The sequence below is a fragment of the Camelus bactrianus genome, chromosome 35 (genome assembly GCF_048773025.1).
Source record: "Camelus bactrianus isolate YW-2024 breed Bactrian camel chromosome 35, ASM4877302v1, whole genome shotgun sequence".
In the NCBI taxonomy this organism is placed as follows: Eukaryota; Metazoa; Chordata; class Mammalia; order Artiodactyla; family Camelidae; genus Camelus; species Camelus bactrianus.
The window spans coordinates 28,425,395-28,441,850 of NC_133573.1; the positions used below are offsets into that span (position 1 = coordinate 28,425,395).

Consider the following 16,456-nt stretch of genomic DNA (forward strand, 5'->3'; position numbering starts at 1 on the left):
GGTCATTGTGGTTTATTTGCTTCCTCACCACGTATGTGCTTGTTCTCTGAGCCTGGCTGGATTTCATACCCACCTAGGAGGGGAGTCAGGGTGAAGCAGAGTGGAGCAGGGGTCCCCGCTGGGGTCCCCACTGGGAGCAGCCCAGGGGAGGAAGTCAGAACCTGCCCAGGGTGAGAGGGGTCCACAGAGACAGGCAGACGCCATCCGAGCCCACGTGGGTGGGGAGGGGGCTCACGCCTGGGGCTGGTGCAAGAGGGTCAGAACTCAAGCAAGGGGAGGAGGCCACCCCCAAGTGGAGCGGCACGGGATGGGGTGCAGCATCCAGGCAGGGTCCGAAGGACATTCACGGTGGGTGGAGGGCGACCTGGTAAGGGGTGTCAAAGCCTGACCCCAGTGAGGGGGCCGTGCTCTCAGGGTCTGGGATGGGCTCAGAACAGGGAGGGCTCAGAACAGGGAGTCAGAGCCTGAGAAGGAAGAAGATGTTCCCACTGGGGAAGGGCTGGTGGCAGAGATGAGTGACTGGTAACACACAGGGGGACCAACCAAACATAAACAGACTAGGGCCAGCGGAAGCCAGATCTCCCGCTGTCAGAGAAGGGGATTACAGACACACACAGACAAGGGGAAAACTAGGACTCAGCCCTGTGGAGTTGGATTGGAACTGGGGTGTTGGGATGTATCAGTGCGAACTCAAAGTTCCAATATGTACAGATCGATACAGAAGCAAATACAGGTGTGAAGGCGTGGGTGTGCACGCCTGTCTTCCCCAGCTCCGCCTGCCGGGAGCGCCTGCTCTGGAATCTGCAAAGGTGATCTTGCCACATTTTGGTAAGCATTCCACTCCCAGAAAGAGATCGGTTCGTGTTTTCCTCTGCAAACTCTGGTACTGAGTCTGGAAACCACTCTTAGTTCCTGTGCAGCATTCCAAGGCTCTTTCCAGAGGTGCCAGTTGCCGTTCTTTCAGGGGTAGAGGTAACACATACGAGAACCAGCGACTGCTTCTGGCTTGCCCAGACGGTCTTTCTTTTGTCAATATTTTTGCTTGCTTTCTAATATTTTTAAATTGTATTTGACTATAACTAGATGATTGCTAGTGGACATGAATTTCCAGAGAGGAAAACCTAGTCAACCATTGCGTGAAAATCAGAAGGTAGCTCTGACCATTAAACAAGGAAGCACTATGCAATTTTGGAAAAAAAAAAAAGGCGAGGGGTGGGAAGGGATAAATTTGGTAGCTTGAGATTTGCAAATAATAACCAGTACATATAAAAATAGATTTTAAAAATTTCTTCTGTCTAGTACAGGGAACTACATTCAATACCTTGTAATACCTTTAATGAAAATGAATATATGTCTGCGTATGCATGACTGGGACATGGTGCTGTACACCAGAAACTGACACATTGTAACTGATGGTACTTCAAGAAAAAAAAAAAAAGCCCAAAGTTTAAAACCAAAGTCCACTTTTAGTAATGATCCTTTAAGAGAAAGACAAATCTGGTGGCAAAATGTCTTATAAAATCACAGCTCACATTTAGGAACCCAGGACATCATGGTGAAATAATTATGGCAAGTACTGATTATAAATCTTGGGAGATTATTCATGAATTCTGAGCATGGGTCAGTCTGCTGCTTCCTTTTCAGTTACCTGAATTTTGGAGACCCCACTCCGATGCCCACCAGACTTTTTTTTTTTAATTTTTTTTTTAATTTTTAATTTTTTTTTCCACTAGACTTTTTAAAGGCATCTGTGGTCAGACAGCTTTAGGAAGTTCCCATCTATGGCCATGACTGCTCTTCCACACCCTTGGTGTGGCTTTGCTCCCCTGTCTCACGGGGCACCTGCGGACTCCTCAGGGAGCGGCGAGTCCAGGGAAGGACCTCAGTCTCACGGTGACATCAGCTGGTGAAACCCCTGATGAGACAACTGCCAAGAAGCACTTGCTCAGCTCTCCTCCACGGCAGGCGGAATCTCCCTCTCCTCTTCTGCGCGAAGCTGAACGAAGGATTCATAAACGAACTTCAATCCTTCTCACCAACCCCAGCCCACACCTCCCAGCAACTGAACTTGAAATAAAAAAAAAAAAAAAAAACCCTGGTTGAAACCACTTCCTATATTTGAGATGACACAAGAGCGTGCTAGGCACGGTTTCCTGGCTGAACCAACCAGGCTAATACTTATACAGAGCCAGGGCTGGCTGGCATTCAGACTGGATGGACCAGCAGGCAGGGCAACCTGAGCGGACCTGTCTCTTCCTCCTCCACCCTCCCAGCACGATGCAGACAAGAGGCTGACAGCAAACCCAGCATTCTGCAAAGAAACACCTTCTCTTCTCGACCCCCTCACAGGCAGCTGACCCCAGGTGCTGGGAAGATGGAGCCACGCTTGCGGATGTGGGGGCTCTTCATAGTCCTCATGGTACCAGGCTGCGTGACAGGTAAGGGGTCACGGGTGCCCTCGGAGTCTTGGGAAGGCTAAGGGTGTCAACCCTCCCTGGTCACAGAATCAGAGAGGGACCTCAGTAGAAAGAGGTCTTTCAAGAAGGGGCTTGAATCCTGGGTTCTGCCACTTCGTCCATGACCCACTGGGGCCACAATCGTCACCGGCCTATCAAGAGAACTTGGAATGATGGGCCCGCCTGTCACTCAAAGTCTTGGACAGTTGATTCCGGGAAGAATAGAGTGGTGTGCTATTTGTGAACAGGGTACTAATGAGCAGATTTGTCAAGAAATTTTATTTTCCAGTGAACGCAGTTTTGCACTGCAAGATAATGCTAAAAATCTATTAGCAATCTCTCTAGGGCCAGGCTAATGCACCTGAGATGCCATCAACTCCTACAAAAAAACACTGGGGTCATCTAAGATCTTAGAAAACTTTAGTGTCAAGGATGTATACGTTGTTACTGCCTTGGGAAATAATACCTACAAAGCTCCTTATCTGTGCAACTTTTCAGAAATTTTAGAAAACATAAGCATATCGCTTTTGGAACCTTAATTCTTTTTATGTTCTTATGTGTATATACACATGTATGCGTGTATGTGTGTGTCTGTATATACATATGTGAAAGTATTGAGTTTCATTCATCCTTTCAAATGGGTTTTGTCAGAGTTATTTTAGAAATAAACCACTAACTTCTACCTCAAACCCCTTTCCTAACTGAGTGTGAATTTTCTAGTAACTTCTTCCCCTGCTTAGGCAGGAAGGCAGATAAGATAGCAGAGTCTATAATTTCACATCCTTAATTTCTAGATGTGTAATTACGCTACGCGGCCACAGAAAGAGGTGTTAAGACGTGAAATGCGGCGATGCACACAAGGAATCTTTTTTGCTTGCTTAGGGGAAATGACCGAGTCACTGAGCTGTGAACTGACCCAGGTGCAGGATCTTCCTCACTTTAGAGTGAAAGCGGGCGTGATTTTCGGAAGGCTTATAACGTGGTTTCTGCCCCTGCAGGGCCTCGGCCAAGTGGGAGGTCCACCCAGGCCAGAATAGAAAAAGTCTTCCCAATTAATCATGCTCTCCATCTCTGGGAAACACGTTTCAAGTAAACTTGTGTTCTCGCCAGCCGTTGGTGACTTCTCTGAAGCTACGAATGGTCTTGGGGTGGCAGTGGGGTGAGTGAGGACTCTGATCCTCGCTTTCAACCTGGATGTCACAAACCCACCAGATGAAGAAGAACCCCAGACTCAGGTCACACAGGCAGGGGCAGAGCTGGGACTCAAACCCAGCTCTCTCTGGCTTGTGCCCTTCCTACTCACTGCAGACAGGGTCTGGGCGCCACAGAGAGGAATCTGGCAGAGAGCAGGGAGAGACAGGTGCCGCAGACAGGCCGTGAGGCTCTGGAAACAGGCCAGTCCAGAGGCAGATGGGGGCTTGGCGGCCAAAGAAAATAAACTGGGCTGAGTTTCCGGGATCCACAGATGGATTAGGAACCACTCCCGGGTTAGAAATAATCTCATCTCAGACTTCTTCCTCCGGGAGGAACTCAGTCTTAAAAAATCTTTTCATTCCTCAGAAGGGGGAGGTCGCCAACAAAATCAGACTGTCAACAGATGCAATTTCTAGCTGATTCATAAGGCAGATTTTCATTCTGAAAATTTCCAAAGCCACCATTTAAAACTGTGATGGGTTACAGGGGCTGCATTAGTCAATGTGGGTGTTTTCTGTTTCTGTATGACTGGGTCCTGGGATGTGGTTAAAGAGAGAATTCTCCTGACATTGCTAGCAGGCACGTTATCCAAGGGGCCCTTCTCAGAACTGTGGAAATTCTGAGAGTTTATCTACGCCTTGATAATCTTTCTTTCATTCTAGGAATTCTGTGATCAAATCTTTATCCCCTAGACTCAAAAAAACACACACACAGACAGACACACAGCGCGGAAACCCAGTAAGACGGTATTTTTGTGTAATTGTCCCTTCTTGTAAAGACTGCTGCCCACACTGGAATTTCCACCGACACGTTTGTCATTAAGACACCAAATGTTTAAATTAACCCTTCACATTTCATCATTCAGTCTCTCTAGGTCCCAAAGTGTTATCACCACTGTTTCCTTGCTCGGAGTTAAGAGGCGCCTGGGAGGGGCAGGGCTTTGGTGAACTTAGGGAGTCATTCATACACCAGCTGCAACTTTCTTTAGAGCCGCGTGTCGTAAGCAGGCAGCGCTGTTTGCCACCTGTGCATCTGCTCCTTTTCAGATCTGAGAAAACTGAGGCACAAAACAGAGTTGATTTCATTAACGGTCAGCTGGAGTTGCTCCAGAGCAGGGTACCAATGTACCAGCGGTACAGCCCTAGCGTTTGACCCCATTCACCTCAAAGAGAAGCCTTCTTAGTGTCATTGGATAAAGTGTTGAGTAGTCTGGACACTCCTGTGTTGTTCCTTGTTGAAGTCGCCCCTTTAATAGCCACAGGCACCCTTGAGTCAGGCTGGCCCTCAGCACGGTGGCCGTTCAAGGTCGCTTCCTGCTCCCCTCTTTGCCGGATGATCAGCAGAAGCCTTAAAAATGAACAGAGGTCCCTTTGGAAGTGGGGCACGTGCGCGAGGTCAGTGGAGAGAAGAATTAGGAGGAAAGGGAACTTCGCAGGGAACAGAAAGCAGGCCGAGGCGCCTCTGAACGACCGTTGCTGGAGGAGGGGAATGGCGTGATTTGGGGCAAATTGCTGTACGTCCCTGGGCCTCAGTTGCTCTACACGATGAGGTTGACAGAGATGACCTTGAGACTGCCTTCCAGTCCTGTTGCTCTGTGTCAAGCATTCTGAACGGGAAGTGCAATCAGCTCTGCTTAAAGGTCTTTTCACGCTGGGGTACTTTTGGATGAAAAAGTGTCCAAACTGCAGACACACACAGCAGGGTCTGGGTTAAGACCTTTGAAGGCCTTCGAGGGCCGAGGCTGACATCTCCCCGAAGGTTATTTCCAACTCCTGAAGGCTACTACGTTGCGCTGAAGCGTGATCCACGCTTCTGTGACTTGGTTGCAGTCGTCAACTGCAAGGCAGAAACACCGCTCACTGCTGGTGAGGCTTCTGCTCTTTCCTCTTTGGGAATTTCTGCCCTCAAACCATGTCCTTGTTCCTCACAGGGGAGGTCTTGCTTGTGTGGGAACCTATTTCTCTTCTCTCTACCCCACGCCATTCCCTGAGAAAAGGAAATATGACCTTAATTCAATTGATTGCTTCAAAAAGCTCTAAGCCCTTCATCCCTGAAAGTGGTCCAGTACGGGCCGTCAGACCCTCCGGGGGGCCACAGAGGGGGCACCTGCTGGCTGGGAAGATGGACGGGGTGGAATTCTGGCTATTCTCTGCTGCCCTCCAGCTTCTATGTCTTTAATCCCCTCCCAGAAGATGACACTGGGGATAAATGACATGCAGACTTTTCAAAGGCAAGAGCACCCAGTGTGGGTTCTTGGCTTCAAGAGGGACTCTTGGCCTGTGTTCACTGTCGGCTCTCCGGCCCCAAACTTTGGGCAGCAGTGAGAAGCAGAAAAGGAAGGGGCATCGAGGGGACGGAGGCCGGGTGAGGGCTCCGCTGAGAAGGTAGAAGCTGAACCACGGGTTTCTTTGCGTTTGGTGAGCATCCAGCAGCCAAACGCTCGGCGTCAAGAGTTCCGTCGCCCTTTTCCTCTCCACGAGGTCCTGGACTCCCCTCCTCTGGGAGTGTTTAAGCAGAGCCTACTGAAATTTTGTCAAAGGTGGTGTAGAGATTTCCCAAACTGGGCAGGAGGCCGAAGGGATAGCCCCTGAGCCCTCTGGACTTAGAACCTAGGAGTCCTTCTCTCTGCGCTGACCGAGTGTGTCGCCCTGGCATCCGTCACAGCCCACCCAGGGGAGGCTGGGGGTCTCTAAACTTCCTGAGCCCCTCCCCTCTTGTTCTGCATGTAGGCAGGTACCTGATAAGGCTGGAGGCCCTTAACGAGCCTCCTCATCGCCTGCCTTCCTCTTTGGCTCCCCTTTCTAATAGCTTTTCCAGGAGACTCTGCTTAGATGGAGCCGGCCACCCCCCCAGGTAGCCCAAAGGGGAGAGAAAATGGCCCAGAGAACCTCACCACAGACAGACAGACCTCACTTATCACTGCTATACACACCTCCCGAATCTCTCAACAGGAAGAGCAATGTGAGCACAAGACTCCACCTAGCTTAATCTCTCTCGAGTGATGAGTCCTCGAGAAAATTTGATGAGCACTGTTAAGGGGCTCCTTTGAAAACTGCACATATCCCATATGAAGTTGTGAGCATCGTGTTCAGGGTTACAGCCCCCCTAGCAATCCCCAGATAAGACCTCCGATCGGGTCCTTTACTAGCTGAACTGCCGCAGTCAGGAACCCAGAGGATGAGACACAGGAAGTTACCCTCCCTGCTGAGGGAGCCGTAGCTGGCTTGGCAAAGGCACCCTAAGGGGCCGGGTGCCTAGAGAAGATAGTAAGAAAAAGGTACCAAGGGCAAATCAAGGACACCAGGCAAGCCAGAAAAGTGGGGAGCCAGGACTAGAACCCAGGCCCCCCAAATTCCAGTCCAGTATTCCCTGCATGGCTTCCCATCGACTCCCAGTGACTCACACCCATCCCTCCATCCATCCATCCATCCATTCATCCATCCATGCGTTAAGATTACTGAGATGTTAAACGTTTTAGTCTTTGCTCTCAAACTGCTGACAGCCTAACCACGGAGACGAAATATCTGAGCAACTCCTACCCTGAAGACTTGCCAAGGGAAGCCAGCAGTGCTTGTCAATGAGTCAACAGCCATCACTGAGTCCCCACCTGGCTTTCAGATAAGCCACCCATTTAGGGGAAAACAACGATGTACGCGTTGCTGGGTGCTTTAGGTATCTTCCACCCTGAGATTACTCAGGAAGTTTTGGGCTGTTTGACTTGTTTGGAGATTCCTCTGGGATTTGCTTCCATCAATGAGAAAACACAAGTCTGGCCAGGCAGTGTTTTCAGAGCAGGGGTTCCAGCACCAAGTGCGCATTCAGTGTGCATCTGGGGAACTTTAACAGACAACGTTCCAGCCCCGCCCAAGGCCCGTGACGGCCCATTAGGTCAGACTCTCTGGGGATGAGAATTGGACATAACAGCAACATTATTTTGAAGCTCCTCAAATGATTCAAGATGTGGTTGGTATTGAAATCCACAGAAGAATGATTCCATGGCCGGTCTGATTGCATTATTTTATTTCCGTTCCCTCGGAGTAGGTCCCCAGCGCAGCACGTCCCCAGATCCGATTCACGATGTCAGGGAGGGGACTGAGATTCTGGTTCACACGGGGTCCTGCGTGAGGCCCGTGTTGTAGGCGCCTGAACCCCATTTTGGAGTAGCCAGGCTGTCATGGGAGAGAAGAAATCCGTGTCACGTCCGCCCACACAGAACTTGCGACTCAGATGGGAAGACCAAATCTGGGAAAGACACAGATCAAATATGGCAGAGTGGTCGGCGGCGTGCAGAAAGGCTTCGTGGAGAAGGTGGCTCTGAACTTGCGCTTGTAAACATCAGGAGGTGGCTGGAGGGGGCTGTTTCCTAATGATTTTGCGAAAGCTGTACACTGATCAGGCTCCTTGAGGAGCGGACTGAAGACTGAGGGGTTCACGAGGGCAACGAAACAAATGACCCACACTTCAAAAATTTCACGTTTCATTTTTGTGTGGATGCTAAGAAAACTGAGGCTCAAATGACTAGTGATTATCTGATTAAAAACTAATACTTTTGCTCTGACAAAAAGCACCGGAGTCCCCTGGTCACGTTTTCATCCTCTCGTGTTTACCCACATGACTTGGTCCACACAGTGGGTCCCAGGATCAGCGTCACCGGGACCACAGGACAGCTCTGGTTAATAGTCAGGAAGTCCAGGGTCTTTTTTCCCCCTACACCCCAATTTTGCCCCCGTCCTAGCCCCAGCTGAACACACAACACAAGGCCACAGCCCCAGGGGCTGCATCCTGAGCGCCCACCCACCCAACTCACGCGGCTTTCAACCCACCGCTCTGCCCGCAGCTCTCAGCCCAGTGCCAGGCACCCTGAGTGCAGGAAGATTTCGGGTAGCAGCGAACTCCAAGGCACCAGAGTGTGGATGTCCTGGTGGGGGTGACCAGAAGGTCACAAGGGAAGGAGGAAGGTGGGCAGCGTGAGTCTGATCAGCCAGACCTGCTCCCTGGGTCACTGTCTCCCCCTTTCCAAGCTGTCCCCACCCCCGCCTTTCTCCAGATGCAGCACATGGGTGTCCGGAGACCAGAACAGTTTCATACTTTTTCCCCAAAAGAAGAAAGAGAAACAGGTTTCTAAAGAATACAAAGTCAGTGCTCGGGGCCGGAGCGGGAGGACTGATTCCTTCACCCTCAAGAGCGTGGGAAGCCCGCTGGTCCCCAGGAGGCCGGGAGACAGAGGAGGGCTGGGCGGAGCTGTGCCCTGGAGAACAGGCAGCTGGCGAGGGCAGGCCCGGCCCAGACACTGATGCCAGTCCCCAGGTTTTCCTTTGAGGCTTATTCGCTTTCTGTCTTGTTCCAAGAAGCATTTTAAACGCAAATGATAATTACAGGAGCTAATATTCATGGCCCGCGTGCTCTCTTACAGGCATTATGTGAAAACGCGGCGTCACTTCCATAAATCCTAAAAATCAGGTTGGCTGTTTCCTCATCCCCCTTTCTTTTTCTCATCCTTTTTTTGTTTTTCTAATGGAGGTACTGGGAACTGAACCCAGGATCTCGTGCATGCTAAGCATGCGCTCTACCACTGAGCTCTACCCTCCCCCATCTCATCCCCATTTTTGTACCTGAGTTAATAAGTTGTCCCGCGGTTCCCAACTAGGAGGGCGCTAGGATTGGAGCCAGGCAGGCTCCATGCAGCACCTGCCTTCTTGACGCTTTTCCTAAACTGCTCTCCATAAAGAAGTTTATTTTCACATTTTAAAAAACTGAAGAATGTCTACTCTGAGGATGTCCCGCTGCTCCTGAGGTTGGGCATAAATTAACACCCCTGTTCCGACAGAATCCGACCCCAATGCCCAGGAGCTGCGCTGAGTCTACTCAGGGGCTGACCTCTTAGGGCCCATTGGGCCCTTGGCATCTTACATTCTCTGAATCCTGCGTTCCCCTCCCCCTCCCCCGAGACAGCAGAGGGCTGTCTTTCCTGCATCTGACTGCGCTTCAAAGAAAGCGCTTGAGTCAAGCCAAGTCTGCCCCAGCCGCCCACGGAACAGAGGAAATTCTGAGCACCTCCAGGCATGAGTCAACCCCACCGTGTTCAGGAATTTCTGCCCACAGAATCACCCACTCTTTTCTGTTTGGGCCCAAAATAGATACCTCCTTCAGAAGCCTGCCTGCTTTTTGTATTCTCAGCAATAATTTTTCAAAAAGGCGGCGGGGATAGGTGAGCCTCTAAGGGTGATGGTGGGAGTTTTCTCTGCTGTGAGGTTTTTCAGAGTGAAAACACTGCTGCCGAGGTAGCATCGACAGACAGGACGGGTGTAACAGGTGGAGGAGGGACCCAGGAGGTTCGCTGGGGACAGTGTTGCCTGCAACATCACTTTCAGTTACCGGTTCATTCCTCTGTTTACTCCTTTATTCGGCAGATACTTACTGAGTAACTAGTACGCATCAGGTAAAGGGTTAGGAGATGAATGTGACCCAGTCCTTCCCTCCAGGAACCCACCGTCCAGCAGGACAGAAATAAATCACACAGATAATGCCAACCCCAGTTAAGATCTAAAATGCAAGTGCAAAGGGACAGGGAACGGAACACACAGATGTTCATCCTCACGCGAGTCCCCCTACATCTTGAGTCGAGAACAGCCTCATGTTTACACTAGTGTTTGGGACAGAAGGCAGGACTGAGAGCTTTGCTCTGTCATCACTGGCAACTAAAGTTATTAAAATCAAACACTGCAGATGGTAAGTCCAGAATAATACAGACTGAGGGTGTGCAGAAGTCTTCTTTGGCTCAAGAAACTCCCTGACAGAGGAAATGGGAACATTCCAGGTGGGAGGAGTTACATTTCTTGAAGAGGAAACGGGCTGCTCCCACAGCCCCCAAGTATCATAGAAGTACCCTTCCTGCACAGTGCTGGCCAGCGGCACAGCCTCACCCTCATCCGTGTGGGAGCCATTCCCCAGTTCTTGACGTCCAGGAAGGACCTTCCTCTCGGAGGAAGGGAGGGAGCAGACCTAGTCAGTCTGGCTTATGTCATTATGTGCTTAAAAGCAAAGCAATAATGTTTCTTTTTGAAAATATATATACATATACACACTATGTATATGTATATGTATGTGTCTATATACTTGTACACACAAATATACGTATATACTATGTGTATATATACATATGTGCATGAATATATGTATATACATAGTACATACGTATCATATACGTGTATACACAAATGTACGTATGTATTATGTGTGTGTACATATATCCTATGAATATGTATGTGTGTGTATATATATATTTTTTCATAAAATGAGGACCTTAGAGCAAACTGGTCCATCTCCAGAGAGGAAGATCGTGATAGCAAGCAAAGGGCAAAAGAATCGTTTCTAAGAGTTTTGCTTGAAATCCCCGAAGCCTAGGTTGACGTCAGCTTCTTCCTGCCGCGGGGCTCTGTGAGTTTCCCGGGAGTTTCAGGGGAGGCTGCGCGTCTGACATCTTTCCTGGCTGCGGCCACGGCTGTCAAAGCGGCTTCCCCGGCTCATGAAGCCCGGCAAGAGCCTTCAGACCCAGCTGAGTGTGGTCTCTATTTCCGGCCCCTGTGGTAGTGACACCTCTTTTCAGAGCTTGATTTAGAATAAAAGGATCTCTGTGAAGAGCAGACTCCTTATTTTAAGTGGAAAGCAAAACAAACAGCTACAAAAAAAATTTACAAACCCCAAAACCTTTATAAAACAAAAGGGCAGTTTCCCCAGACATCCTGCTGACACCCCGGGGAGCAGGGAGACCGCAAAGTGTGAGCATCTCAGCTCTGATGTGCATTCAAGCCGTTGCCTATTTTTCACTTTTGGCTTTCAATGCCTTTCACTCACCAGGCCATCAAGTTTCACTTTCCCTCTCCCAGGGCTTCTTAAATCTCACTCCTCTAGCCTGAGTTTGCAATGCACTTGTGAGAGGAGCTGTGACCAGAGTAGCCAGGCCACCTGAGCATCCCGCCCTCCGCCACCTCCTCGTGGGAGAGGAGCTGCGGACCAGCAGGGGCACCCAGCTGCCTGCTCCGCACTTACTGCCTCACAGAGGCCTCACAGCCACCCTACGGGTCAGGCACCACTGTGATCATCCTCACTGGAGCCTGGCTACCTGCTCCATCCTTGTACAAAGGAAGCAAGCGGTCAACAGTTCTCATCGATTCCCATGCCAGCCTTCTTTGACCCATCCCCACTGGAAGCAACTTACATGATGCCTTTTCCCTGACCAAAAAGCTCAAATCATTCCCCGCTGCCTATGTGGCACATTTCCTCTGCCTGGCGTCCCATGTTCTTTCTGCCCTGGTCTGTCCACATGTCCTCTGCGCACAGGGCCCCCCAGTGCCAGGCCCCTGGCCCACAGGTCTCCTCCTGTCCTGCAAACACAGCTCCTTCATCTGCATTTTCAAAGCTTGGTGCCTAGAGGTACCCACCCTCTTACTGGAATAATCTTCCGTGTCTCACATGCCTACTTGGAATTCTTCCCAACTAGAAAGCATCTTGGAAGGGTGGAAAGGGCTCATGAGTTTGGGATTCGACAGGTGTGAATTCAGATCCTGGCTTGACCTTGTATGGCTTTACTTTCTCTTAAAACAATTGTTGGGTACCATTCTCCACAGGCATTAGCAGGCTGGTGGCATCTCATGGCACCGTGTGGGAAGCACTGTGTAAAGAAATGGCAGGTGGCCTGGGAGGGCAGAGGAATGCCCAAAACTAAAGAGAAGGGTCTGGGAGACCCTTTCCAGATTAAAATAATGATGAGGGAGGCCAGCAGGACAAGCAGAAGTTAAGAAGGTAGAAGCTAAGTGATGGGCAAGGTTAATGACAAAAGACGCGGCATGTCCCACCAGGCTGGAGAGCTCAGGTGGGGGGCAAAGGTGGAGGCTTTTGAAACTGGGCATGAGCTATGTCTAGAGCTTTGCCATATACAGAGGCCTGGACTGCATCCTGGGAGGAGCGGGTACCACAGAGCATCTTAGGCCAGGATGGATGTGATCTGGGCTTTAGAGTGTTGGTACTGGCGTCCACACGTATGACTGACAGCCGGTGGGATGGGAGCAGGTGCCGAGTAATCCAGGTGAGAGCTGGTGGTAGGCAGGCTCTTCAAACCTCTGTGGGCCTCAGTTACTGCAGGTATAAGGTGGCAATGACACACCACCCCGCCCCGGGTGACCGGCACAGCCTGCTGAGGGTACCCATAGCAGGCGCTCCAAACACATGGCTTGCTGGACCTCTGATCTGCACAGCCCGGGCCCAGAGCGCCTTTCCGTGGGGACACCTCGTAGGCTTCTCGCTCCGGTCACCCAGACCTGCAGCTCTTTCTCCTCCACTTCCTGTTCCAGTGAGACGCCACCATCCACCCAGCTGCCCAGGAAACCTGGGCAAGACCCTCCTTCCTTTCCCTTCACTGGTCCCACACCCCGAGTCAAGCCCCGGTACCCGGAGGGTCCAGCCCGGACCTTCTCTGAAGGTTAGACCCACTCTCCGAGCTCCGGCTCATTGCCCCGCCCCACCCTCGAGACACCACGACAGCCCTCCCACCACACAGGACACGTGCAGGACGGTGTGGTGGGACGTCAGAGGCTACAGGGGCCGCAGGAACAGGAAGCAGCCGAGACACAGGGAGGAAAGATGGGGGCCCGGGGGTCAAGAGCGCCTCCACCTGCGAGGCCTCGGGTCTAGACACTAGCTTCAGGCCCACCGGCTGTGTGACTCCAGGAAGGTCACTGACTCTGTCGGGGCCTCACTGACATCATTTATAATGTGGAGCCAATAAGAACGACTATCTAATAATTATTAGATGATTCTTACTTATAATTATATTAATCAGACTATAAGATTTTGTTAATATATCTTAGTTTATCATATATTTACTATTTTAATTATGTTATGATATACAATGATCACTGTATTAATTATCATAAATATTCATAATCGCCCACTTCCCCGGTGACTGTGAGGCCAGCAGAGGCCACTTGTTATGCACATGGTGCCCTGGACGGCGCCTGGCACTCACACACCTTGGACAAAGTGGGCACTCTCTACGCACACGAGGAGATTTGTAGAGAGGGTCTTGAAGCCCCTTTCCATCCTGACATCCTATGGAGTAAAAAATAACCCCTTCATTGTCATTCGAAGTGAAGTAAGCCAGAAAGAGAAAGAAAAATACCAAATGATACCACTTACATATGGAATCTAAAAAAGTGACAAATGAACTTATTTAAAAAACAGAAACAGACTCACAGACAGAGGAAACAAACTTACGGTTACGAGGGCAGGAAGGGGGTGGGAAGGGATAAATTGGGAGTTCAAGATTTGCAAATTTTAACTACTGTATATAAGGTAGATAAACAACAAGTTCATACTGTACAGCACAGGGGACTATATTCAATATCTTGTAGTAATTTGTGGTAAAAAAGAATATGAAAAGGGATATATGTATGTTCATGTACGACTGAAGCATGTGCTGTGAGCCAGAAATTGACATCACATTGTAAACTGACTCCACTTGAATAAAGTACGTATATATATAACCAAAAAAATCGCTTCAACCCCGCGCTGTCCGAGCTGCCTGAGCCCCCCAGGCTCCCCTGCCTGCGCCCCACCCACCCGCGAGCAGGGCCAGAGGCATGGGTCCTCGCCAAGGAAGGCAGTCTAGCTAGTTCGCACTGCAGCCGCTCCCTGCTTGATGGGCCCCACTTGTCCTCTTAAGCACAAAGCAATTCTCGGTGAGTCATGATAACAGATCTTAAGTCCCCACGTCCTTGGAAAATGCAGCCACCTTGGATTTAAATCCAAGAAGAAGCCCAGCAGGAGTGCCCCTGGCAGGACCGTTCCCTGTGGTCATACTTCTAAGTCTGAGGTGCCTTTTGAAAGACATAGCGCCCTCCTACCGCCATGAGCAGACACCATGATTCCGGCGCTACCTGGGAGTGGAGGTAAGGCCGGAATGGCGTAGAGCCGATCTGCTAAAGGGCGCTCTGGGGGACACGGAAGGCTGTGTTTCCTTCAGGGCTGGCTGCGGGAGACGGGCCCAGGCTGAGCCCACAGACTGAACCCATTAGAACCCTTTCAGTTGAGTCTGCTTTTCGGAGGCCAGTCCTTGGGGCCCAGGAGAGGGCGTTGGGTATCATTTAATCGACAGTCTTTTTTTTCTTAATTTTTTATGGACGTGTAGTTGATTTACAATGTTAATTTCAGGTGTGCAGCGAAGTGACTCAGTTATACATATACATACATATATGTACATATTTTCTTTTCAGATTCTTTTCCATTATAGGTTATTGCAAGAAACTGAATATAGCCCCCTGTGCTCTACGGTAGGACCTTGCTGTTTATCTACTTTATATATAGTAACGTGTGTCTGTTCATCCCTAACCCCTAATTTATCCCTCCCTACCCTACCTTTGTGACCCTAATCGACACCCTCAACATCAGCTGTTCCCAACCCTGTGTCAGCCACCCTGCCACCCACCCATGCGGAAATGTCCTTATCCTCTTTCTACCTGTGGGGTAGCTCCTGCCCACATGTGGATCTGGGGGATACCTTCAGGCTGATCGCTGTTTGTCTAAGCGAGTCCCAGCAGACAAGCCGATCAGGGCTGCCCCAGATGCACCAAGAGCCCCAGAACCTACATCAGCATCTCCCCTTCTGTCAGCGCGGGGCCCACATTTCCACGTCCTGATGGGCATTCTCCATGGAAGGGCTTGATTCCCGTCAAAAATGCATTGCGTCTCCCTATGTCTTAGTCTAGGCAGGCTGCAAAGATGGGGGGCTCATAACAACAGAACGTCATTCCTCACCGCCTGGGAGGCTGGGAGACCAGGGGGCCAGCGCAGCAGGGCTGGGCGGGGTGAGCGCCCTCCAGGGTTGCAGATGGCTGCCTTCTTACCGTGTTGTGTTCTCATGGCTGAGAGCAGAGGGGAGGCGGCTCTCTCCTCTCTCAAGCCCGAGGAGCCCGTCGCATCCCAGAGGCCCCACCCCCTAACGCCATCACAGTCAGGTTCCCACCTGAATTTGGGGATGGTGGGACTCAGACCTTTAATCTGGACAGCGCACACTTGTGTCTTGTTTATAACTGAGCGTGGCTCTGGAGAGGAGGCAGGAGGAAGAGGGACCCAGAGTGAGGGGCCCGGGAGGCCCCCCGGAGGTGGGTGTGAGAGGGGAGGTTGGGGCAGCTGCCGGCAACACCTGACCCTGGTCTCCCCAGGCTCTGTCCAGGTGGGTTTGGGTGCCTGACACAGTTAGGGCCCCTGTCACCGTGGCCGGCCCCTGTCACCGTGGCCAGCCCCTGCTCGACACCCAGGCTGGGCAATGGTTCTGAGGAGAAACTCTTTGTCCCCCAGATCTCCATCATTTCGTGGGACTTTTTCCCTTTCCCTATGTTTCCCTTCGGGACTTAAGTTTCTACCCGCCATCACACTTACCCGTCTGATATCCCTTACAGTCTCAGTGGGAATTCCATGGCTATCCAGGTGACAATCTCACTCCACGTTCTAATTCTGCAGAAGATTCCCCTTGTGGGAGACAGGGTTGCGGGGAGGGGTTCACCAACGTAGCACATTTCTACTAAAAACATTATTCTGTCCCAAGAAACAGGTTTGAAAGAGTCGAAGGAAAATGGCTTTTAGATTTCAGAGAAAGAACACGAGTGTGTTTCTCCCCCTCTTGTTTTCCTTATCTGACAACCCTTTAATTTTCATCAGGTTGACATTCTGTGGTAAGCCTGTGGTTAACTCCTTCACATGCAGAAGCTTGTTGTCAGCTAGACTCCCAGGGGCAAAATACAGCCTGGCCC

General features: G+C 50.6%; 1 protein-coding gene across 2 annotated transcripts in view; it reads left to right on the forward strand.

Annotated features, from left to right (window-relative positions):
• Positions 1-2,143: 2,143 nt before the first annotated feature.
• IL2RA (interleukin 2 receptor subunit alpha) overlaps positions 2,144-16,456 on the forward strand; it is a 39,722-nt gene continuing 25,409 nt past the window's right edge. For both annotated transcript variants that reach the window (XM_074358168.1, XM_074358169.1), the window contains exon 1: positions 2,144-2,438. In XM_074358168.1, coding sequence (XP_074214269.1) covers positions 2,375-2,438 — 64 coding nt within the window. In that variant the 5' untranslated portion in view covers positions 2,144-2,374. The remainder of the gene's footprint in view (positions 2,439-16,456) is intronic.